Here is a 25,768-nt window from a genome sequence, read left to right as displayed (position 1 = left end):
CAAGATGAAAGAAAAAGCTTTTCGAAATTTAACGAGAATCGAACTTGTATCCTGAACTATTAATCATCACGTATCTAATTTGCCTCGAGTTTGTACACAGTAATGCTCTCAACAGTTTCCCTCTCGCAAATGAACTATATATGTAATATAAGTTACGTTTAATGTGTAATACAAAAATAGTATGCAATATTACTTTCCCCTTTTCAGTATTTCTTAAAATAATTTTATTTCAAATTGTTCCTTTTAAAAATGTCTCCAACGCATTTTCTTACCTTAATCCTGTTGGATAATCGGAGAAAAACAGACTCCTTTTGTGGCGCGGTACTAGTTGTGGGCTGCATCATTGACGAAGAGCTGGACGCTCCGTTTTGCATATTGGCCGTGTCGCCCTCCAAATCTTTCAGGTCGGACAGCAGCGTGTCCAGCGCGAGATGATCTTGAGACGACAGTCGAACTTCTTGCTCACCCACGTCTTTCGCCTGTTTCCCGTCCTGCTCGCCGTTCTCCGATTTCTCTATTCTGCCTTGCGTAACAGACTCAGCGCTATCCGTTTCAGGCGCAGGCGTGTCGGCAGTTTCTTGACTATCGAGGTTTATCGGCGTAACGCTGTTCACAGTTTGCGACGTCATCTTGACGGAAGTTCCCAGAACCGGCAACTCCTCGGCGATCTTCAAGGTCGGCGTTGGATTGGACGGCGGCGGAACGGTCGTTAGCACTTCCGGCTGCAACGTCTCCTCTGTAGGCTCCTTACTGGGTTCCAGAATCGGTACAGACGACTCCTTCTTCAGGTCCTCCTTGCTGAGTGTCTTCGTGGGCTTGATTTGCGACGCCAGGCTCTCCGCGCTAGCGGAAGTCTCTATCGACGTTGTGCTAATGTTGTCGATCTCCTCGTCCTTGATGTCCTGAGTGCCCGAACGCCGTCGGGTCTCTTTGGAGGAAGCGACTGACTTGCAGGCGGGAGAATTCGAGTCCAGAGTACACGTGGCGGACACTTGGTGTTGAGAAGTGATCTCGCCGCTGTGCTCGGTGTCTTTGACGGACAGAACGTTCTCTCTGGCAGCGTTCTCGGAACTGTTGGACATCTCGTAGCTGGTGTTCATCACCACCTTGCGCTCCTTCGTCGCCAGAACGTTGCACAGCGCCACTATGTATTCGGATTTGAAGACGGAAGTTAAAAAAGTCGCTTGGAGATCCTCCACCAGATTGAAGGACGTCGTATCATCGCGCTGCGCTTCTTCCTCCTCCTGCCAAAGCGACTCTATCTCCACGCCGTGGAAGCGACAGAGCTTCCCTCGTCTCAGAGTCCTGTTCACCCAATCGATCCTCAGCAAACCATCCAGCTGGCGGTCCCTGCAGCTGACCAGCTGGAAGACGCTGGCGAACTTCTGATCGGTGCAATTGTCGCAGAGAATCGTGTATCTGGGAGTCGTGCAGGTCGTGTACGAGTTGTCGAGGATGTTGCCGTCGTCGATGCTCTGCTGGATCTCCGTGATGTTGTTTCTGGTGAGATCGCTCGACTTCACCAGAACCTCCGCGGCTTTCTTCACGATGCTCAGCACGGCGTCGCGCGCGCTGCCGAAGAGGTTCCTCGGCGACTCACCGCCCTCGCTGTCCAACAGCTCCTCCTCGTCGCTGTCCTCGTCATCGTCCTCGTCCGGGCTCGCCTCGTGTAGAATCTGATTCTCCGTCTCCGTTTCGAGCACTTCGAACTCGCTGGTGCCGTAAGCGCGAAACAGCGAGACGGGACAGAAGTGCTCCGACCCGTAGTGCGATAGAAGCTCCACTTTGATAAACTTGCCAAAGAAGTGAGGATGCAGGGCGAAGCTCTGAATATCCTTCACGTCCTTGGCGGTGAACTGACCGACCGGAATCCACTCCTTGGTGGGGAAGCGGTCGCTCACGTAGACGGCAAAGTCCTTCGGCGACGAGCTGAAGAGCTCGAAGTTCGCGAGCTCGATCTTCTTCGCTTGGATCGCCTCGCAGAGCTCGACGACGAACCAGACGCGCGACGTGCAGGCGTTCAGCATGTACTCGTCGCGCGTGGACACGAGAACGTTCTTGGCGCTACTCGCTTCGGGATTAGCCGCCACGATCTTGGCGCCGCAATCGGGAGAGGCGTAGTTCTTCGAACGAATCTTCATGCCGCTCACGCCTCGTCCCGGGCCACCCGGGGTCTGAACGGAAGCGTTCGGATGAGCTGTGAAACAGAGAAGCAACTGTCGATAAGTACCCGAATAACATCGAATTCAATACGGAATGTTATCGATATCAAATAAATCAACGAAACGCTGATCCGCAACACACTCACTTTTCTTCTTCTCCGCCTCCTCCAAACGCTTTTGCGCCCATTCGCTGAAGGACGGGATGTCCTCGTGCGGATCGGTGGGTCCCGAAGCGACGAGCCCGTCTAGAATCACCGCCGCACTCTCGTCCCTGTTGCCGCCGACCAATTGCTCTCGAGCCGCCGTGTCGTTCAATTCCGGCGCCGTGGTGAACGCGCCGTCCGTCTTCGGCGGCAGCTCCTCGGAAGACACCTGAACCTGGTCGACCTCCTCCTCGACTTTCAGCTGCGACTCTCCGTCCTTCTGCTCCGCCCTGACGATCACCACGACCTCCGGTGTCTCCTCGGCGGAGATGTTCTTCGGTAGAAGCACATCCTCCCCGTCGTCGAGGACGTCCGTGTCGTTCGGCGCCACTGTCGTCTCGTCCGCGATCGGTGGCGACGGGATCTGCGTCGACGGCGCGGCGGCCCTCGCCGCCGTTAGCTCCTCGGATTGTCTGACTTGATTCCCGCTCAGTAAAGAGGAATTCTTGACGGACGACCTCGACGAAAACTCGCTATCGATCTTCGTCTCCGCCAGATTCTGCAGTTTCGCCGCTGCATTGTCCACTAGTGTCAACACCACTGCCTGGCCGGTCTCGGAAATCCTGCGAGCAAACAATCGTCTTGCGTTGACGGTTTACCGTGCAAATCCAACTCCATTGCAAATAACATGACACTGCTATATAACGATCGATAATGGGAGTAATTATTTCGATAGTCGACGTAATACAACTACTAATTAACAATTCGCAGCTAGATATCTCGACTTGTTTCGTTAATTACAAAAGTTCGTGGAACGCAGTGTACTTTATTAACAAGTATTTTGCAAATCTTGTTACTCTTCCTAAAGAAGAAAATTATATATGTGCGCCGCAATTATGATAAATACTGCAGTGTCACCGTCGATGAAAATCGGATGATATATTGCGTTTGTAGTATGCATGGAGAGTAACAGATATGACAAATCGGGATAAAACATAGTTACTTTCAGATGCATAGAATTTTTGAGCACTGCAATCATATACGTGAAAATACGAGCTGATGACGAGAAATTAAATTAACATGGAAAAAAGATATGCTTGAGAAACACACGCACATATTGACATTACTCGTGAATACAAAAATCGTGCAATTATTTTTTTTAAAAAGATTTATCTTAATTCTAGATATAATATAAAATAGATTATCCTTCGCAAAACGATATGTCTAAATCTCGGCAGTTTTCTAAAACATAAACCTCTTCTATATTTATAAATGTAAGAAAATATCCTTTAATAGAAATATATTAGGAAACCGCCAATATTCTAAAGACTCCCCATCTCGAGATATGTTACAAGGTCACGTCGCTTTCTTACCGGTGATGGAAACATGTGGAAAACATGCACCACAAGACCGCCAGCACAATCAAGTAAAAGGCGGCCGCTTGAAAAAGGTGTCTACGTTGTCCGGCGGAATTGTCGACCCAGTGCAGAGGACATCCACCGTTCCCGTTTTTGATGACACTCTTGGCCATGACCTTCGGCGCACACCTCACGGGTCACGACTTCACCGTTGCCTTACCACGTCTCGTCGTCGCGAACCCTCTCTCCGACTTGTTCATCACATTTGCGCACCGCCGCGTGTATGCAAACGAGCGTTTCGCGCGATCACTTTTACGATGCTTTCGCGATAGAGATGTCACACATACTTCCCATTACGCGCCACCGCGTCGTTCCTCGCCGTTCAAGCTGCGATCGAGGCGTCGGAAGTGGACCGCGCTAGAGTTGCTGTCCTGCTTTGGCAAAAAGACGGAGAGCTTTAGGATCGCACGCTCCTATCGTTGAGAATCATCGACAGGCGGACATTCTTTCACGGACACTCCACTTGTCGCGATATCCAATATTGGAAATTGACTCGAAAACACAGCGGACCGCGTACGTCCCTCTTTCATATCACATCGATATACTTTCAATGTGATACAGCGGTCCCGTGCAAGCCCTTCCATGCTTCCGATTCGCTAATTCAATCTGCGGAAGTTTCGCATACGCCGGATAAGGCCAACCGTGAGCGAAGAGTTCATTTATATTCGATGTCGAAGGATTTACCGCTCATGAAATGATGTTTGCAAATTTTTTTTTCGTATCGCGGCAACATAAATCTCCCTGTGAAATATTGATTTGATGGTCCGCGGCTCCGATCGGCGATATATCGCCGATGTCATACCGAAGGTCGAGCTTGATGTGAAAAACAGCGTGCGAGGAGCACGCCGGCAACAAGCTAGATTACCAGTTTCGCTAATGATCTCTGTACAACCACATAATTAGAAAGTACTCGCGTGTTTAATCGTGCCATTTGAGAAGCCTCATTCGTTTCATTCTCCGTAAATCGAATGAAAAGCCGGCTGGTTAGCATTCCAAAGCCAGAACATTGTCACTTGCGGGATGCATTATGCTTGCGTACGGGAAGATTGACTTCCGCGCGCTGCGCTTCCGTTAAAAAAGATGATTATATCTCTATTACGACAATGGCTCCTCTCGAACGATCCGACTTATCGCGTGTGCATTTAATCGGAACGAATGGCGCATTGTGGACAAATCATCGGACGGAGGCGATGTCACCGCCAATGGTAAAAGCCTCGTCGAGATCGTTTCACGGTCTGGCGAATATCGATCAATGGGAGAGCGAGCCGGTTTGCGAGAACGACCGCCGCTGAGAAACCGCAATGCTGTCTCTACTGTCTGTTCGGGCTGCAACTAGCTACAAACATTGATCTCGACTGCAATCGAGAATCTAGTTAAACTAATGCGATGGCAATCGATCCAGCGTCAGTCATTAAGACGCAAAGTAAACGCAGACTTTCGTTAACGAAGAAGGATAGCTCACCGGCGATGAAAAAAAGTATAAGAAAAATAAAAAAAAAAAAAATACCTAATTAAAATGTTCAAAAAAATATTTTCTGAGAATTTCATGATTTTCCAGTCATTTTCTAAGCGGAAACAAAGCATTTCTCATGCGCAAATTTAAAATAAATTTGTATGAGCTTCTTAAGGTTTACTACTAATGCTTATTAGTGAGAAAATTATTGGTTTCAAATATTAAATTTGAAAAAGGAAAGAATTCAAGGATAAATCGATCGCGAAATAAATCTTTGAAAAAGTATTTTCAAACAAAATTCCCCGAGAATTGCTTGAGAATTTTTCAAACGGAAATAGATTCCCTCTGAAAATTATGAATTTTCCAGGTTTTTCCAGGTTGCAGACATCCTATAATACATTATTTTCTGCCGCTGACAAGTTCGATATATTAACTCACAGTCATATTTCACATCGAGAAAACTAAAATAATTACGCATTCATAAAGAAATAACAACGTAGTTATCGATTATCCGTCAAACTCACGTCGCCGATAAAGCAATCATTTAATGTACCGAGTGTATTTAGTTCAGTCGTAAAAATAATGGGTCCCTCGGCCATTATTAGAACAGGCAATTATCAAGCAACCTAGCAACAAACGACACATTATTATCAACGCCTACCTAGTATTTTTCGTATCGGCGCGCACGCAGCTGCGAGCGAGGTTTCATTCATAAATGACAATCATTTTACGTAGGCAGGCAAAATGGTCAACAACGCATTTCCCGTTTCTTCAATGGGCTATTAATAACACGAAACGATTTAGAAGTCATTCACCATGTTCATTGTTACGTAACTCAGTTATGCGCGTACGTGTTACAGCATTATCATAATGCAAACTGTACAGCAAAACGCCCCGAGCGGTCGCGTAAAAACTGTCCATCTCTTGTCTGACTGTAATAAAATTCGTTTTAATAAAATTGATTTATTCGTAATGTAAAAATTGTATCACAAATTAAAATCTTTTTTAGAGAAAACGTTAAAATTATAAAAAATTTTATTACCTGCGCATTTAAAATTGTACTAAAAAATGGATTAAAAATGTTCAATACGCTGTTGAAAATTTTATCTCGCGCAAACCATTTCATTTATTGATAATTATAATATTGTTGTACAATACAGACTCAATTCATCATTAATTCGTACAAAATAATTATCCTTTCAGCAGGCAATTAAGGTCCAATAATAATTCAATATTAATCAATAACTTTCAAAAATTACCATAATAACGCGCATGGATTTTTGCGTCAATCATATTCTGCATCGACTTTCAAATGTGCAATAATGCTATTTTTTTTTAATCACATAAAAGAAATATATTATATCGATTGTTATCGGTTTCTATCATATAAAAGTGCAAAAATTAATACAAACGTAAAATTCCAACTATTTCTGAGAAACAATCAAAGCAGAAAATAACGGTTGAATAAATGATAATGTGTACTGCTATTATTCTCATAATTATAAAGAGTTTCGATCTCTTGCATAAAAAGGACATAAGCACGTCAAGGAAAGCAATTAGATGCCGCAGAGCGGCAAGAAAAGCAAGGTTGTGTTGTTTTATGTAACACAAATTCGCGCGTTAAAAAGGTAGAAAATGTGATCCGATAAATAGCAATCAATGGTGAAAACACACAATTGCTAACTAGAGAAATTCATTCCTCGGAAAATGAATCATATGTATCGGACTTGTAAACCTGTCAGTCGTAACTGGAACGTTCCTTGGAGCAATCCGGACCACTTTTTCTCGTCCAGACGTTTTGCTCGTAATAAACAAGTTGCAGTGAAGCGCCATTGTTGTGCGTGAACACTCTTGTTAACTTCAAAATTATAATCTTCAATGTATAATGCAAAAAAAAAAAACGCGCAAGTAAGACAGTTAATTACACCGAGTTTATGCATTAAAAGCTTCAATTGCTTAACTAATGTAATTAACATGAGTCATAATTGCCGGATATTAGCATGGAAAAATTAAGTCAAGAACTAAAAATAAACGCGAGCACACGAGACTAACGTGGCGTTAATTCAAAGATCAAAAACTTGAAGAGCGAAATAAAAGAAATTAAAAATTCGGTTGTTGAATTACGAATTCACCGGTGAAACTTTATATAATTTTAATTACGTCAATTTCTATCAAATTATTGAATATGACAATTTAATGTTTTCAGAGTTTAAACTGGAACTAATTAAAGGGAAGGAGATTATTTGTGACGATTACGTTGCAAATAAACCGTTAAACAGAAGTGACGCGAATTGCATATTAATCATCAAAATTTTAGCAAATATTGCTTCACATGACATAAACGCAATCGCTGCAACGCAGTTTAATATCGACACATTAAATAAGCGATACAGGTTCAATCGAAAAGTCATTAATTCGATTCGCGTTTTGTCGTAAAAGCCAGTCGAATATGCAAAGTTAAGACAAATTTAACATTTCGATATCGTTATCAATCATTCAGTTTAGAATAAATCTCGCGTGTAACTTTTTGCGTGGCGAAACAATTCGAAAGATATATTACACGATAAATATAAATGAGATTGCAAAAGCTGGATATCGCCGAATAGATATTTCAGCGATTCCAAAAATTCTCCAAAGAGATTTTCTCTTCCCGGCGCGTCGCGATGGAAACCGCGACGTTAACAAAATTTAAATATCGACATATATAATCGGACAATTGGACTGTACATACGTAATTGAATGCGGGGATCTGTCGAGGAGCCCCGCTTTCTCAATCGGATATCGATGGCTCTTTGTGAGGGCACTAAATAATGTCCCTGTTCACATATTAGTGCGCACGTTCTCCATTGCGTGTACTTGGGCGATCGATAAATCTCGAGTGACAGCGAAATCATCAAGTGACTATACACGAAAGTAGCTTGGAAATTCTATCGACTTAGCGGCTTTCTAAGTAGCCTTTTCTCGTAAGACGCGTAAAAATGCGCAGGAGTGCTCTCGGACGTACAGATCCTTTCTAACATTACATCCCTCGTTTAACCGTCTCGATAAGGAGCGCTTAGCCGAGGGAAAAATAATTTCCGACTCTCCATCCGTCATTCTGACAAAACATTTCACTTACTACCTCTTATTTGTACAAGAATATTATCGACTAAGAGCGCCAATCCTTGGCGCGGAGACGCGAAATAATTTTTCAAAACTTAATAGCGGATAAATGCATGCCCGATTGAATCTCGAGGCGTTTAGAAACTGTAATCATGTCGATGGCACACTCGCGCTGCGAAAATATAATACTCGTATAATTATCGCGAGCATCGAGAAAGCACACTCGCCTACAATAATTCGTCAAACAGCGAAACTTGTCTGGTCAAGAGTGATCATAGGAGTTACATTATATGTTGACACAACGGGAGAATTTGCTATTTACAGCTATTATTCATTAATGAAAGTATGATCGATGATTGTAATGGAAAAGGCGGACAAGGCAAGATTAAAATTGATTGTATCTCTTTCTCGACAAGTATTAAGCGAGTATGAATACTTTCTTCGTTCGAAAATCAATGTTTACACGCGTGACAGACGTGTAAAGAACATTCAGCGATGTTAGTCAAAACTTCTGTTTAAAATTGTTTGAAAGCTCATCTCGAATCATCTCAAATCCAATCCAATTTTATCCTTGAATTTTATGAGCAAAATAAATTAAAGTTAATTAAACTTTTGTGGTTTAAAACTAAATTTGATTCATCAAATCTTCGAAGAAATCGTTAAGCTTTTGCAACTGATACAATATTGATTGTTGCGTGATAACTATTTTATCATCTACTGTATTCATGAATTTTAATGATTAAATTGACACTATTTTTTCTCAAGCAAGAAATATATAGTTTCACTATTACGTCAAAAATGGGATTTTAGCTAAAAATGCCAATAGTCGTTTGTGACAATTATTTACAAAAATTAAATCAATAAAAACAATAATTGTAATTGGATTTTTTATCCAATAAAAAACTGCGATTTCTGTCAACATGAAAAATTCATTAAAAACTTTGTTGCAACGTTTTGTTACACGCTCGCAACTGCGCCCTAAGCACAACCACATTTATCGTTACTCGCGTGAGCTAGAGCGGAAAAAAATAAACGCGCGGCTATAATATTTACTGTCCACGCGTGGTTCAAACGCGATAATTTTTATGTAGACTGGATTTATGGATCACGCACGTGGCCGTTGTAAATGTATCTTGATTAGTACTAAATCTTGTTGTAGAGGAGAAAAACACGGCTGCTTAGCCGCGCGCGCGCGCGTGCGAATCGGGCTTTCTTCCTGTTTTCTTGTTTGGGCGCGGTGAGACGCGCAACCCACGCGTAACTCGACAATTGTCGTCGCACAAAAAATGAAATTCCTTATGGTTAGGCACGTTCCAAGGCGTGTCCGGCCGAGTTATGTAGAATATCGACTTGCACGTGCCTTTGTCACCTTTATAAAGTCCATCGATCCGTCTCGCGCGATTATGCGGCGACGGTTAGTCGCCAAAATACATGTGTAACGCGCGACAGACGCTTAGGATGGAAATGTAACTCGTCGCGAAACCGACATGTCTGCGTCTACTCACTATCGCACGCCACAGTGCGTTATTAAGATGAACTTTCAGGTACAAACTGTGCGGATGTACACGCACATAGATTAATTGCAAACTCTAGAGAGCACTTTCTGCGGAAAATGCAATAAACATATTAAAATGTATATATACGAAAATTTATTAAACAAACGTGAATATACATTTTTGTCGCAAAAATGACAGATAAAATAAGAATAATTTTATCATAATAAGAACTAATTACAATAAAACGCACATGATATTTCAATATGCTCGACAATAATTATGACACAATAAGAACCGATTATAATAGAATACGTTATGCAAAGTGAAGATGCACCTGTCGTGCGTAATATAACGTATATAAGAACGTATCGTGACAGTCCGACACAGATAAGCGGTTTTCCTTCCCACGGTAGGCGTGGTGGATTACGAGCTTCCACGCTACCACACATATATGGCTAGACGTTGATACTGTGTCAATCGACACACCTCAATACTTTCATCTTGGGCGACGTGAATGGCTTCATTCGAGCCTCAATAAAATTAGTACAATTTAAGGCTTTATTAAATGCGACACAAATAGTAGGCGGTATTAAGAAAATCTATAATATATAAATAGACGTGCATGTGTAGTGCATTGTAAAGAATTCCTCCGGAAATTCGCACGACACGATCATGCCAACTTTGGAAATTTCCAAGTTTGTTACTTCGCGAATCTATCAAGTTCTCTCGGTGGAATTCTTTCAATATTTGTCTCGGAATGTCGATAACCGCGTTTTCAAATATGTTTTCGATTAATTTTACTCGCCAGCCGTTTCTAAATTGATCTGCGGGAAAAGTAAGATTATTTCTGCCCCGACATTAATCGACCGTCTGCATTCTTTAAGCGCTCGCAGAAATTCTTCCTAGCGAGACACACGACCTCGCAGCGAAAATTGGGCCACGGCACATCGCGAGATGCTACCAATCCCGGTGGCGTTATTGCACATTCCGCGGATCGTTATTTCCGGCCGTGTACTAAATAATACTACAATACGTTTGCGACGAATCGCGAGTAACAGAAATTTGATGAGAAACTCGATATCGACAAGGAGCTGAAGATAACAAACTCTTGACAGATGCATTTCTGTACAAGTGGATATATGTATTTATCTTATATCCAAGCAGTAATTTGCCATCTTTTTATTTTTGCAATTTTATTTACAAATTTGAAAAGTTTAAGCCAAAAGAGAATTTCCTCTATTAATTATTTTACGGTATATATTTCTGTAAATAAAGTAAATCATGATTTTCTGGTAAAATACGACTATTTCTGCATTTACGGAAAATAAAATTATTTACCTATTGAATTTTATTAACAAAACTGACCATTATCGCTATTGAACCGGGCTATTTATTTGACACTTTTTCATTTCAATGACAGTTTAAAAATAATTTAATAATCAAGTGGAATTGATTGCACATTCCGATACATTTCGTGTGCACTTTCGTGATGCAGCTGCACGCTAAATAATCACTGTTACATTGATCTGACTAATACAACATGCCATGCGATGGGAAATTGGGGAATCCGGATAAACCGTCAACCATTATTACATTCCCGTCTAATATTCAAATCGTTTAATCAGGAGTTATCTAATTCGCGCTATACAACTTTAGTGTTAATGATTAATTCATGCCGGACGAACGATATCTCATGACAATGAAATCTTAACGTTCGTTGTCAGACTAATCAGCTCTATTATTATGCAAACCGTTCTCGTTTGCACGATGACCCACTTGAATTGGAATTCGCGAATGGAAGGACACCAACGATTGCAGTTGGATGCAAACATGGCTGATCACGTCATGCCGCAACGGAAAATAAATATGAGCGTTTGTCGAGTAGACCTAATTGATCAACCGACACTCGCTCGACACTCAATAGCCCGTGATTGCACGGTGAAAATTCGTACTGCGCGTCGCTAGAAATCCTTACATAAATAAAACAATTAAAATAAAAACTCATTACATTTATATTTCTTTTCACAAAATTCTTCTCGCTCTCTGTTATTGAAATTTGAATAATAATTTCTAGTAATAAAACATTTAATAATACAGAAATTTAATATTGATAATAAAAAAACACATATTTTTGTACTGCTGCTGGATTGCTGTGCTTGTTACATTGACGAGAATGTATGCATTGAAATATGCGAGATGAAGAATGCAACGATCACGGTTGAGGTATTAAAAAAAAACTCAAGGTAACGCGAGGATGACTAACGACTTCAATAAGCAGCACGTGATCGTCAACACGTTACTTTCCACGGTTACAAATTTCGCTCGCGATTTGTTCCTTCGGTCGCGCCGAATCGCGAATGCAACGACAAATGTACGCGCGTTAAACTGGGTCGGAAAGTTCTCCGGCAAGTTTCCGATGCGGTAACTTCGTCCGCGTGCACCCCAGAAATTGGATGTGCTTCGCGTGGCAGATGCGGTTTCGCCGTGGGTCATTCCCGGCGCCGAAGGCGCGTGTGTCGCGCGACCAAGAATTTGCCACGTGACAGCCGGAATTTCGCGACGACCCGTCGAAAACGTCGCGTATTACGAAAACAATTCTCAAGTCGCTCGTATGAGCGTTCAACGTGACAATCGTACGGAAACAAGTGTTTCGACGAGCTATCGTTTGAAGATTTCGACACGATGACTTATTGCGCAAGAGAGACGTAATTTGACGCGAGAACACGTGGCGAGACAATGCCAAGAATACGGATATTAATTGGATCGCACCGAAAAGGAATTTATTTGTAACGGAAAATTTGGATTATCGCGCTAATTTCCTTCACATAAAACAATTTTGCGGCTTTGCAACGAGAGAGAGGAATTTAATTGGATTTTCGCTCGCGGTGCGCGCTGCGTTTATTGTGCAATAAATTATGCAATTAGTAACATATTAATATTACTTATTAATATTATTTATTGTATAATAACTTATCGCCGATAACACATTGATATTGGCAATAACATATTAAATCGCATACTTATTTCAGTTGTCGAGAATATTAATATATCGCATCGCTATTTTATTAGACAATCTCCGGTTCACAATACGAGTGATGATTTAACGTGCGTAAATGTCGGCCCATTACATTGTCGCGGAGAAGTGCCGAGGTCGGCGTGGCCGATAGAGTGAAAACTTGTGTCGACATGGATAATGAAATGAGGGAACCCGCACACCACGAGATCCAGTAAATTAGAGCGAGTTGATGAAGTCGCCGGGTTACGTGGACATCGCAGTAAATGTGCCCATTGAAAGCGCTTTTCGAGGAAGCGTGAGCGAGAAGAAAGAAACGGCAATTAAGATTTAACCCTAGAAAGTTACAGGAATCATTTTTTTATCCTATTATCCAACTTCGAGACGAATTAATATCGTAGCTAGTTTTTGTTTTTATGAGTTTTTGTTTCGCAGATAATAACAACTGCAATTTTGATTCTATTAATATTGCAGAGGAAAGGCAAAACTGCTTAAGAATCAATTCAGATTCCTCCGTTCTCTAAGGAGACATATAAAGCTCGGTCTTTCTAGCGTTAAGTCGTTGCTTTGTCGAGAGGGAATTTGCAGCTGCACCTGCATTTACTACGCATGCTACATCTGCAGTTCGCCGATCGATCGATAATGGATATGTAGTCGGGTAGCGGGAGATGCAGAGAAGAATGTAAGAATATAAATTCTCTCCACGCCACTGCATAATGGAAAAAAGAATGCAGCGGAATAGAAGATTACGTTTAGGATAATTGTAATAATTATTTAAACAGCATTTGCAATTGTTTTACGCCGGAACGTAACCTTTTTGCAAATTTACGATTCCGCATCTCTTCTTTCTCTCAAATTTAACAAGAAGAATTTCAATTTTGTTAATTAATTTTATCATTGAATGAGTGGCATAAGATGAAATATCGAAAAATTCTCAATTGTATATTCCATAATGAAATCTGTGCTGAATGCTGGATGCCAGTCTGAATTACGAAATAGCATTATTCCGCGATTTGAGTAAAAAAATTGAGAGAAAATTGATAAAATATACAAAATATCGTTATTAAAGCTCGCTTGCTTTTTCGAGCGAAAAGCCATTAATCATTCTAATGTAGGTTAACATGATGGGGCTTTAATGAGCCGTCGATGTTAAACGGATAACAATAAATTATTATAAACTTTTAGAATGATAATTACCTGCGAGAAAATTATACATCGCGTCGAACGGAGAAATACGGGTTAGCACGCCCATTTCTTCTCGTCGGAACGGCGCTGCGCGTGCGAGAAGAAAAATATAAATGCCGATTCTTACTGGAGATGAAGAGTAATTTGCGTACGGCGAGACGGCGCGAACGCGAAAGTGCAAATTGTCAATTCCGACGCGAAATAAGGCCGCCGGTCGGCGTGTGTGAACGATAAGTAAATATCATGGGTGATTGCTAGTCGTCACTCTAGAAACCACACACGCCACGATACACATAATTGCACATTGTGTTAACAGGAGACTGCGATGACAAAAATGTAGGCTGCCGTCCGAAGCGAGATAGATACGCTCGAATGGATGAAAGCGAAGATCACACGGCCGATAAGGTATCAGCGCGTACACGTGCCTGATATTAAACAGGCTGTCTATACACACAAAGACGAGAAATGAACAAGGTCAAGAAAAGTGGACAGTCATTCAGCAGAACCGGCTCTCCATAGAAATCACAATCGACATAATTATAATTAGCCGCATGACAAGAATGATATTCATCTTTAAGATGTCGAACGAGTTTTTTGCCGCGGACTTTTCTCACTTCTTATTTCGTATTTTACTTATTTTCGTCAACGTGGCAGTGAAGTATTTAATTATATTGAATTAGCTAAAGCACCGCTTTCTTATCGTGTAGAACATAAACTGTGTTTGTTGCCTTACTTCTGTATTGTGATAAATGTATAAAAAAATTGTATTCAATGGTAAATTTCTGAAATACTCGAATTAAATTAACAAAATTTTGATAAGTTTTATTTTGGACAAAGTTGATTCAGAGTTCTCAGTTATATTTATTGTGCATCCGTGAAAAGCTGAAGTTAAAATTACATGTTTTTTTATTCAGCAAAAATCCTTTATCTCTTTGAGCGCAATGCGGATTAAAACCAACAATGAATGTATGAATGTATCCGCCTCTCTTTCCGTTTCTCTTACTGAAAATACATAATAAAACGCGTAAGCTTTTTCAGCACAAGTGCTTTTCACATGAATGGAACTGGCATCTTGAAACGCTTGACAGCACGGAATTTCTTTGAAATATGTTGCGCGCAAGATCTCGCGTTATCTCGCGGATAAATATGCAAGCAATAGCACATTGTGGGCGCGATGCGGTCCCGCGAGAATTTTATTTTCGCCGACCGAGCTGCGGCATAGAGCGATTCTTATCGCGAGCGTTGGAAGCCGCTCGTAAAGTTCCGAGTAACATGTGTGACTTGCCGATCTAGTCGTAGAACAAGATTCGACAGAGAAAATCGCGGACGCTGATCGTTGATTGTGTCGCGGAAATATATAGGTTGGCCGGCCGTAAACGGAGTGAAAGCTCTAATTAGCGGGCGGAGAGAGCTTTCACCCGCTTTTCAGAGATCGGTTTTGCCGTGCAGTCGCCCGGCAACACGATCCGCTCGTTTAACGAGCGCTGAACGATCGAAGGGTGTCAAATCGCAGACGCTTAGATTGATGTTGTTGAACGTGGAACGCGCGGCTACGCCGATCGCGCCCTTTCGAGCGCAATAATAAAGCTCAATGCTGGAGCAATTTGCGAAGTAAATATGACGCGTCGCAATAACAGGAGCAAAATGTTTACCGTCTAGATTATAAATATCTAGATCTGTAAAGAAAAGTTTAAGTGGACGAGTGCACACAATACGACAGTTGTTAGATTCCTTCGAATGGTAGAATGTGAACCCACGTTCAATCTTGCGGAATGCGTGGCGCATAGCGTCAGACTTATCGAAAGAAGCGAAAATTAACGCGACAGAAAAAAAATAAAGATAAAAATAAACGATTCAGATATTTCGAATTAAAATTTTATGACGCTCATGAAAGCAATTGTAGTCAAAGTATTTTGAAAAACGGGAAAGATTCCATAAGTTTTTGTACGACAAGGAGAAAACGAGAAAGGCGGGGCGGCAGAAGAGAACTTGGAAGCTGTGATAAATTAAACGAGCAGTCAAGTGTGGCAATGAGATGAACGTAGGTGGATGATATAAGTACGCCTCTGTTTTCTTGCGTGGTTCCCATCCCAAATGCGACTATCCAAAATTAAATACAAACCCGGCGAATACATTTTCAATTATATTACACGGCAATGCTATTAAAGTGAGTTGCAAAAAGCTAATTTAACATTTCTTTTGTTAATAATAAAAAAAAATCCTATTATTTTCGAATAAGGCAAAATTCCAATATCATTTACGAAACGAGTAAGCGTAAAATAATAACGAGATTTGTGCGTATAAATATGACTGAAAATAATAAAAGTAATCCACAATTAACGATATACATAGCGTGGCTAACAAATTAAACTTTTAAATTTCAGGAAAACTGATGATACATTGAATGAATTGTTTAATACGGAATTTGAAGCCAATAATAAATAAATCTTCTCTTCCCCGATATTTTATCGAATTAAACGATCGTGAGAAATGATTTAATATTTGCGGCGGGGAACTCGAACTAACGAGAAGTCACCTGCAACAGTCTGAGCGGGATGCAATGAGATGCAAAATTATTCGCTGCATTCCTCCATTCGCCACTTTGGATAGCTATTCTTTATCCTTTGCACCATGAAACTCGCTAGATTGCCAACAAAGTTTGCTTGCCCACCGAGTTTCCAGCAGTTACACACTTCTATGAAGATTATAATTCTCAGTCAAATTAGGCTCTATCTTCGGCTTTATCTCTTCCTCCTTTACATCGCATTAAAGCCGTTAATGCCGCGAAATCTCGCGAAAATGCATGTTTTTTGTGCTAAACTCGTTGGTAGATCAATTTTAATAATTTTAGCGACAAAAGTTTGTTAAAAGCAGGTGCTTTCATTAAATTAATGAGCCACTTGCTCATCGCAGCTTGCTTCATCGAACTGAACGTTATTTAAAATCATTATTAAGCGAAATCAATTTAAGCGTCAAGAGACGGTTCTTAGCGCACTCCTGCTCGTATTTACAATGGCGAGCTTCATCTTCAGAAGGAGAGATGCGGAGCAGAGATCTCTCGAACCCTCCGCGAAGGTTGAGTACCAGGAATTATTGCAATGACGGCATTAAATGCGCTTAGGTAGCGAACAAGTGGGGACTTGGTCGGTTTGATGTTAGTATCATACTGGCCACTGACAAGTCAATAGTTGGGTGGAGCGTTTCTCAGCGTAGTTGGAAACAGACGTTTTTCAGCCGCGAATGTGCCGACAGATTTTTTTTTCAACTTGATTACAAAGTGCGCGCGTGTTTCAAATTAAGAAAGTGAGCGAAAAATCGTGATTCAAAAATGCCTGAGGAAACGACTACTACTGCATCTAGCCTCGCCACGAGATTAAAGAAGCATCTCAAAGAAGTGCCGTTCTTTTGCAAAATTATCGAACTGGTAAGACTCACTGTAAAAAAAAATTGTAATGATCGTGTAAATTTACACAACTGAGATGTAAAAATTACACGATAGATAACAGAAATTCACTAAATATATCATGTAAATTTACATAATTTCATAAATTTTACACCTTGGTTGTGTAAATTTACACGATTGTTACAATTTTTTTACAGTGTTCTTGCGATCCCAATTATTATCTCAATGATTATTGATATGTCTCCGGCAGGCGCAATGATTATCCATGATACAATAATAAATAACGTACAACAAATGTATAATAAATAAATAAACGTGATTAATTTAATAAATATAAACATCCTCATATTTTGAAATACTTTCCACAATCAACAGCGTTTGTATCATCACTAAAAATAATGTCACATTTCTTAATGATACTCTGCGTGATCGAGAAGTTAATAAAGTGACCGATCTTTTTCACGTTACAGCACGAATACAGTGACATTTAACAAGCAAAAAAAAATATATATATATATATGTGCACTGTTTTGGAACAAAACCTTTCTTCGCAACAAAAATAACAATTAATTAATATTCCATTTAAATAGTAATAATATATTTGATTTAATAATAAATTTAAAAAATTGATATAATATAATAAATAAATGCGAGCATTTTTTTACAGAGAAAAAATTTTATATAAAAAATTACTACGATACGGCAGCATTATGCGAAAAACGTAAAAATTTGTATAATTTTTTCATGGTCCGCGGCTACTATAGCACTAAATAATTTTTGATATAAAATTTTCTCGGTGTACTTCAAAATATACAATCAAGCGTTTGTGTCATCACTATTCGAAAAATTTAATTACAGGTTTTCTGCGTGATCGCGACGGGATTAGCGGCAGGGCCGTTTCAACAGGATCAGATACGGCCGATTGATATGCATCATGTAGCGGTATTCCACATTGCAGTGGGCGGTTATATTCTTATAAATGGCATTCTTATCATGAGTCACTTTCTGGGCGAGCAGTTGCCAAAGAAAACGGTAAGAGGATGCAAAATAATCGCTATTATTTGTCGCAAAAATGAGCAATGCGTATCAAATCTAAGCGGAGAATGCAATCTACCGTTCGTCTTTTTCAGGCTCTCATTTTCACGACACTGGGGGCGATTCTGTGCTGCACCGCCGGCCTCGTCCTAATTCGCGACTGGGACAATTCCTCCACTAATCTGATTAACACGTATCTAAAGGACTACAACGATCAGATGGTGGCGGCCGGTTCTTTCGCGGTCATAGCAGCCCTGGTATTCGCCATAGACGCGTACTTCACCAACAAGTACGACTGATCGTCCGCGAGTTATCACAGACAATCGCGGAATCGACTGCTTCGTTTTAGTAAGAAGATATTTGATCGAGTGTTCCAAAATGTTCTACCACATCAGATCTTATACAAAAGTTTCTTCGCTTCTTGTATACAATCTTCGCCGTGTAATCTTTGTTACCGTATCATATCGCATCAATGTATCGCGCAAACCGAAATAAAAAATGCCGAATATAAATGTCGACAAAATATAAATGTTTAGATAGCAATAATCGTTTTAAGATAAATACACGATTTATTCCGATAAGAGAATATTTGTAATCAAGTAAATTAGATTTACACGTGCGCATGCGTATTTTTCAATTTATTCTCCTACAAAGCTAATCGAAAACGTCCTTTCGCGAAACAATTTAAAAAAGTGAGAGGTGAAACAACATCAACGAAGTTTCCAAAGAGCTTTTTCGGAGATGAAACTACTTTCCCTGCGCATAAAGCTAAATCTTCAGGCTAAATCTACAATCGTCCTTTTTTTCTACGTCTGACAGCAAGTCGTCGTAAAAAGTTTTACTCCCCTCATTTCCATAAGAAAGTCATGATTCGGCGGTTCTTGTCTATTCGTCGAAACCCGAAAAACGATTCCGAGAAGAATGCAGTTTCTCCCGAGAGTCGTGGCTTTCTCGTATTTTCCCTCCGCGCGCGCAAAGGGCATACAGCAAATTCGACAAATTCCACCCGGTGCTCTCAAAAGTGCGAGGAAAACGCGAAAGTTTATTCCCCGACTTACTCTGCTGAGAAAAGTCCAATGAAAGAAATTCCGTTCTATAATGCAGAATAGAGGAAAGTTAGAAAACGCAAAATGCGCCAACGGTCTCTTCTTCTTTTTATTATCTCAACTTTATATCAACAATGTGATCTAATTGATAAATGAAAAAGATATGACAAGCTTTTCTAATATTCATTAAATTCGTATACGAAAACTAAACAATTTTTTTTTTAACATTTTGCCCTTGCAGAAACCTCTTCGTTTTAATAAAATATTACAAGATCAATGAATAATATAACTGTAAGAATCGTTATATTCTATATTCTCATATTCTAAATAATTTGACGCGCAAATCGATACTACACTCTCTTTTTAGATTTTAGTTATTCCACATTCCTTATGTTTGAAAAGATCTTTGGAAATATTTTATCATATTTTTGTATTTCTTCATAAGAAAATTAATATATATAAAAATTTATGTAAAAGACACATCGTCAAAACGTTTTCACGTCTACATCTTGTTTACGGCGTTACGTTTTCAACAAAAGATGTAATGTTGAAATGTCATCATGGTAAAAATATTTCTAAATCGCAGAAGAAAAAGGATTTAAATGTAGCAAGAACGCTGCTCTTCCGCGTAGGAATTATATACCAAGCATTTTCTTGACTGCCAGAAGTCTTAAAAAGATGTCACGATAAATTCCCCGTGGTCTCATCTTTCCAGCGGGAAACGCTGGAAGATTTAAAAAAATATCTCACATTTCTCCGTTTCCCAGTGCGGACGCTAATTTCGCAGATAGAAATTTAGAAAAACCAGCTCAGTTTGCACAAAATTTGTTGTGCTATAGATATATTAATATTGATCTTTTTTTTTTAATTACAAAAGCAAATGTGTAAAATACTCGACTCTTTTACAACAAATACTGCAAAATAATTTATTTTACATTGTAAACTAATTAATTAAAATATGGCAAAAAATAAAAATTGCAGAAGTTGTCCAATTTTATCATTTTTAGAAAGACTCAATATACGAACTTGCATTAATTTGATCACAATTTACGTTGACAAATTTATACACGGAAAAAAAAGTAGTGTCAAATCAAAGCTTATATACTCAAATTGACGCGTTCATTGTTTCGTACATACGCAACAATTTATAATCTTCCGATGAGAATTTAATAATCTTAAATTTTAACAATGCTATAATCTTATTTCCATTTTATAATGATCACTTGAAGAATACAATATTTAATTTTACTCTAAGAAAATTATAATCTTTGATTTGAAAAATATGTTATTTTCTATCCAACATTTTTTCTTTTCCATTCAAGAAAATTATTCTTAAATAATAAGAATATTTTTTTCTTGGTTAAACTATATAAAATGACTTCATTCAAGCCAGTTTTCTTCGTTTAAAGCAATATAATCTCATTTCAAGATTTTCATGTTAAAAATAAAGATATTTTTAAAATAAGAATATCTTTTTTCCGTGTACGGATTATTTAATCCGTATAAATTTTAACACAACAGAATCAGATATCTCGCAATAGTATTGAAATGAAATTTAATCGAACAAACATTATACACTTTGTGCAGTGATGCTTTCTGAGATTAAACGCGAATGCATCTGCCCGTCGTTCATTGTCGAAAGCTCACAGTAGAACGAACCGAAACACGGTCGGACGGAGAAATGTAAATTAGCCGTATTTTCATTAATTTCTCCGAATTAAGAAGAAAATGAAATACACAACATAGCGCTTTACGTGAAATAAGAAGATTTCGAAACCAAGCTCTGATAAAATCAAGAGATTCTTATGCTTTGGTAAATCAATGCCAAGTTAAAAATCCGCGCAGATGCGAAATTTAGATCGCGATTAAGTAAACAGTCGCCACCTGCTTTCAAAAGGAATTGCACATAATTTTGAGTCGCATATACACACGCATTGTAATTATGCGCGCGCCTTAGCTGCACTCGTGCTGTTAAACTCGCGCCAGTAATTACGCGCGAGGAGCCCGGCCAGCGGCGCCGATTAAAGCGCAATTAAAATGGCACACGACGGTGCTTTCGGACCGACGACGAGTGTTTTATATCGGGACAAGCGTGACGGTTCGCCGAGGGCAGCGAATAGCTGTCGCAAAAACAGCAGAGCAGAGCGAGAAAAACCGGAACGATTAATTCAGATTTTCGCTCGGGGCGAAAATAATAGCAATTAATGCACGATCGGATTTACTGAAAAACGTTTTGCGAGAGCTTTCGAAAACGCGTTTTGCGAATCGAGAGCACGTTACGCGCTATTACCATGAGAGACTCGCTTGCAAATAGTTGAAGCGTCGCGATATCAATATTCGTTATCGCCGTTTTGTATTACAAGCGCAAATATTTATAATTTCGTTAGATCGTATTTGTATACAAATCACGCTCGGCGCACTCTTAATGCAAACACGTTTGTGTTCCGCGTCGATATAGCTGTTCAAATAATTGCTGTTATTTTATTGCTTCGCCACTTACGTTTATCCGACTTTCATTGCAATTATTCGTTCGGAAACTGCTGAATTTTTCCTCCTCAGACGCGCATAAATTTAAATAAATCGGAATAAATAAGAATTCATTAAATGCATTTGAATGAATTGGAAAGAATCTGAAATTCAATGGCGTGACATTGCGAAAACGTTGAAAGGGTGTAAGAATCTGAAATATGGACTTAATATTGAGCTCGACGAGCGAGCTTGAGTTTTATCTAATGTCAGCTTCTTTGAGGGAAATCCTTTCGATCTCGCTCGCTCCTTTCATTGTTGTCTCACTCACCGGTAAGATTTATGAGAGAGTTCGCGCTTCCGTTAAAGATATCAGCCAGTTCCGAACAACATAAAACTAGGGACTACCGTGTCTAGAAATGAAGAAGCACCTTGCATCGCATAAATTCTTCGAGACAAAAAATAACCGACATCAACAACGCGTGTTACAGATAAGTTATTTTTTCCAGCTTTTGGCGCATTAAATATACGGTCTAGAGTTAACTTTGTTGAAATTAATTTTCCATCTCTGTTAAGAAGAGAATATAATAACTAAACTGCACATAGTTTAATTTAATTGAAATAATTTTGCTTATGCTAAAAATAGCGATAACAATTTCAGCAATTTTTGATTAAATGTGCCGTAAAGAAATAATTATATAATAAATTCCATGATGAATTTTTTACAAAAAAGGGTTGGCAAAAAGCTATTATTTGTCAAAGTTTGTTCTAAATAAAAATTCTTCTGAAGTAGTTTTAAAATTAAACAAAAAGAATTTTATTTTGCTCTTCACTCACATCGTTCAAATATTATTCGCTGAAAAATCTTTAATTTCTCATCGCATTCTGAATCATAATTAAAAAATGGCTGACAGTTCGGCTCATTATTTTTCCCTAATAACAGACTATTCTGCATTTTTCATAATATTTCTACTAATCTGGAAAATAAATAAAACGCGCTCGCGAGAAAAAAAAGTAACGAAGTGAAGGTTGCAGCATTTCATAATTTTGTGTAACAAAATTAGCTGAATGCACGCATATGCTCAAAGCATGAAATATTTAAATCGCCAAGGTTAATTGATCTACAAGAAAATCGCTAGAAAACATGTCGAAGGAGTTTAGTAAAAACGATTTTCGACAAGTTTGATCTTTCGCAAAGAGAATTAATTGCGATAATAGTTTATCCACGCCGATCAATAGGTTACGCATTTTTAAACACTTTCTTACGATGATACATCCTAATCTTAAGAAACCGTCAGACGATAAATATTTATTAGCGGTGCTCCAATATTGATACACTTACTTCTGACAAATATCCGAGAGAAAGTTGAAGAATCGAAGAATCCGAAAATATCAACGTATTATTTGAAAAAGAGATTTGTCAAATAGAAGGAATTTGTCGCTGGAAAATGGAAAAGTAACAATGAATATTTGAGGAACGAGAGTACTCTTCAGAAAATCCGGATCTATCGCAGTAGATTTTGCTAATCGATCGATCTCCTCTCAGAACTCATCGTTGAAACGACACACGTGAACCAAGCACAGAATCAAACATATAAAAGAAATAGTACCGGTTTGCCCACACACGTATCTCAGAAGATCGTCGCTATTCGAATTGACAAAAAATATTGATCAGCCGGGAAGGCCTTTCGAGCGATACATCCGAGTCCTTAGCGACATCCCGCGTTCACTGCACCAATGACCATCCTGTCGGAATGTCGACCGGCGCTCTCCGGCGCTCTGCGTCGCTTCGGTACACACGCACACAACTCCCTTTCTCTCTCTCTCTCTCTCTCGCTCTCACTCTCTCTCTCTCTCTCTCTCTCTCTCTCTTTCGATCACCTTGACACGCGCTTAGAATTCACGTCTGTCATACACTGCGGCGAATTCTGTTGCGAGATCGCGAAGGGTGGACCCGATCGACCGATCCGTCCGGGCACCCATATCGGCGGCCGCTCGAACGTGGACTGACGTCCGCCCTCGTGCGACGTCGCGGCGCGACCCTTCCGCACCGTCACCCCCTTACGATCCGCGCCCCGCCGGCAGCCTACTTCCACCAGCACCTCTCTTTCGCATTTCCCCTCGTGTCGCGCCGCTCGAACCGCGACTTTCCTCCTTCCGAAGCTTTCTCATCCTTTCTAATCCGCCCTTTTTCTCCGAGAGCCCCCTCCTCCTTCTCCCCCCTCCCCCCTCCCCATACGATTGCCAACAATTGGCAACTGATTGTGCTGCACGTACTTTTTTTTTACGCCCTATAAACCGTTCACGCGTAAATGTGCTTTTTTTCTCCTCGGAACACTTGTTAGAAATTTTCTTTTTTTTTTATTCCACAGCAAAATAATCCCCGCAAGATATCCAATTAACAAGATATATTTAATGTTTGAAGATGCACGATCGAGGTGTCAGAACACCTGTCCGGATAAAGCAAGTGCCGCGATCGAAAATAAATCTCGCGATACTCCATATGTGGAGCTAAAGACTGTTCGCCGATCGAAGTTAGAAAGCGCAGTGATTTATCGATCTGTAATTTCTACGGAAGTCGAAGGAAGACGGAAAGCTTGTCACATATTTCTAGATATAATTCTTCGAGTTGGCGTACCGGAAGTAATCACCCGCAGAGAAAACGTATATGTTTTATTACTACACGGTAATAAAATATATCGCATATTTCTCTCTGATCGACAACCAAGTATAATATTTCACCGACAAATATGCTGACGTAGAAATACGAAGTAATTTAATAGCCATATAAATGCAATTATATGATCTATTCAACGCTCAAGAGAAAATAATATCAAATATCGATTGGTATCGATTTCACAAAGCAAAAATACCGTTTTAATCGCGAACAAAATACACACATCACTTTTCGTGTAGATTTTCAGAACTGTAGCGGGAATGTTACGTTTCTTTTTGCCAAGCCAATAAACATTGCAAAGATTAAAACATACAACCTTCAAACAAATTATCGAATTTGATTCAATAATCTGGTAATTAACAACTAGTAAATAAATATAAAATAATAAAAAAAAAAACCCGATTAAATAAACGTCGACAATTTTCCATAGAACCTGCTCTCTTTTGGTCGCGAAAAAATGCAGTTGGCAACCATTGAAAAAGGTTGCTTACCCCTGCTTTAAGATGCACAAACTCACGATGACTCAGGCGATCGAGCTTACCGTACTTAAGAGCTTAGTCTACGCTTAGATGACACGTGCAAACGTGATGCCTCACGTTTTTCTTCAAGTATTCGCACACACGCACACACGCGGAAATAATCGTGAAGCCTTTTGGGGATGATTAGGTGAAAAATCCGCGAACACAGATTTAGCGTCTGGGTCGCGAATGAAACCCTACATCCGTCATGGCAGACATTATTACATTTACATACGCGTAAATGCATAAGTCTAATATGTACATTCGCGCGCGTATAGACTGATGTATATTGATGTATATTGACATGAGTCTTAAAAGTACTGCGTGTGCAACATGAAAATCGGTTGGAACACATTTCCCTCTGACAACAATTTTTTTCATTCCTGGCTTGCATTTCATTCGCCGCATAATTAGTTTTAGCTCACACGTCAATATAGCTTTTCAATATTTCAATATCTCAATATTGCAATATTATTAATAAGTTCATTATTTATTATATTATATTTATTATTCTTATTCAATATCATCAATTAACACGCAGTATTGGATACAAAGTTTAGGAATTCTGAGAAATATTCAATTTATGATGAAGATAAAAAATGAAAAAAATATTTTAATTAAAAATTTTCTTTTCTTTTTAATGTAATTTAG

General features: G+C 39.6%; 2 protein-coding genes across 4 annotated transcripts in view; one reads left to right on the top strand and one right to left on the bottom strand.

The window, feature by feature from the left end:
* The window catches only part of LOC105676900 (SUN domain-containing ossification factor), a 35,592-nt gene that overhangs the window by 5,126 nt on the left and 4,698 nt on the right, over positions 1-25,768 (bottom strand). The window contains exons 1-4 of one of the 3 annotated variants that reach the window (XM_067357554.1): positions 23,533-24,107; positions 3,679-4,094; positions 2,309-2,928; positions 273-2,197 (exon numbers count right to left, since the gene is read on the bottom strand). In XM_067357554.1, coding sequence (XP_067213655.1) covers positions 273-2,197; positions 2,309-2,928; positions 3,679-3,836 — 2,703 coding nt within the window. In that variant the 5' untranslated portion in view covers positions 3,837-4,094; positions 23,533-24,107. Of the gene's footprint in view, positions 1-272; positions 2,198-2,308; positions 2,929-3,678; positions 4,095-23,532; positions 24,108-25,768 lie in introns of those variants that run through there. The other 2 variants (XM_012375128.2, XM_067357553.1) reach the window with 2 other exon arrangements.
* LOC105676902 (uncharacterized) lies at positions 17,091-19,029 on the top strand. Its single transcript, XM_012375130.2, has 3 exons — positions 17,091-17,396; positions 18,234-18,407; positions 18,506-19,029. The coding sequence occupies exons 1-3, from the start codon at positions 17,301-17,303 to the stop codon at positions 18,707-18,709; spliced, it is 474 nt and encodes a 157-aa protein (XP_012230553.1). The 5' UTR covers positions 17,091-17,300; the 3' UTR covers positions 18,710-19,029.

This window comes from Linepithema humile, chromosome 6 (assembly GCF_040581485.1).
Source record: "Linepithema humile isolate Giens D197 chromosome 6, Lhum_UNIL_v1.0, whole genome shotgun sequence".
Lineage (NCBI taxonomy): Eukaryota > Metazoa > Arthropoda > Insecta > Hymenoptera > Formicidae > Linepithema > Linepithema humile.
Note: the sequence above shows the minus strand (reverse complement) of the source record. Positions and strands in the feature narration are given on the sequence as shown.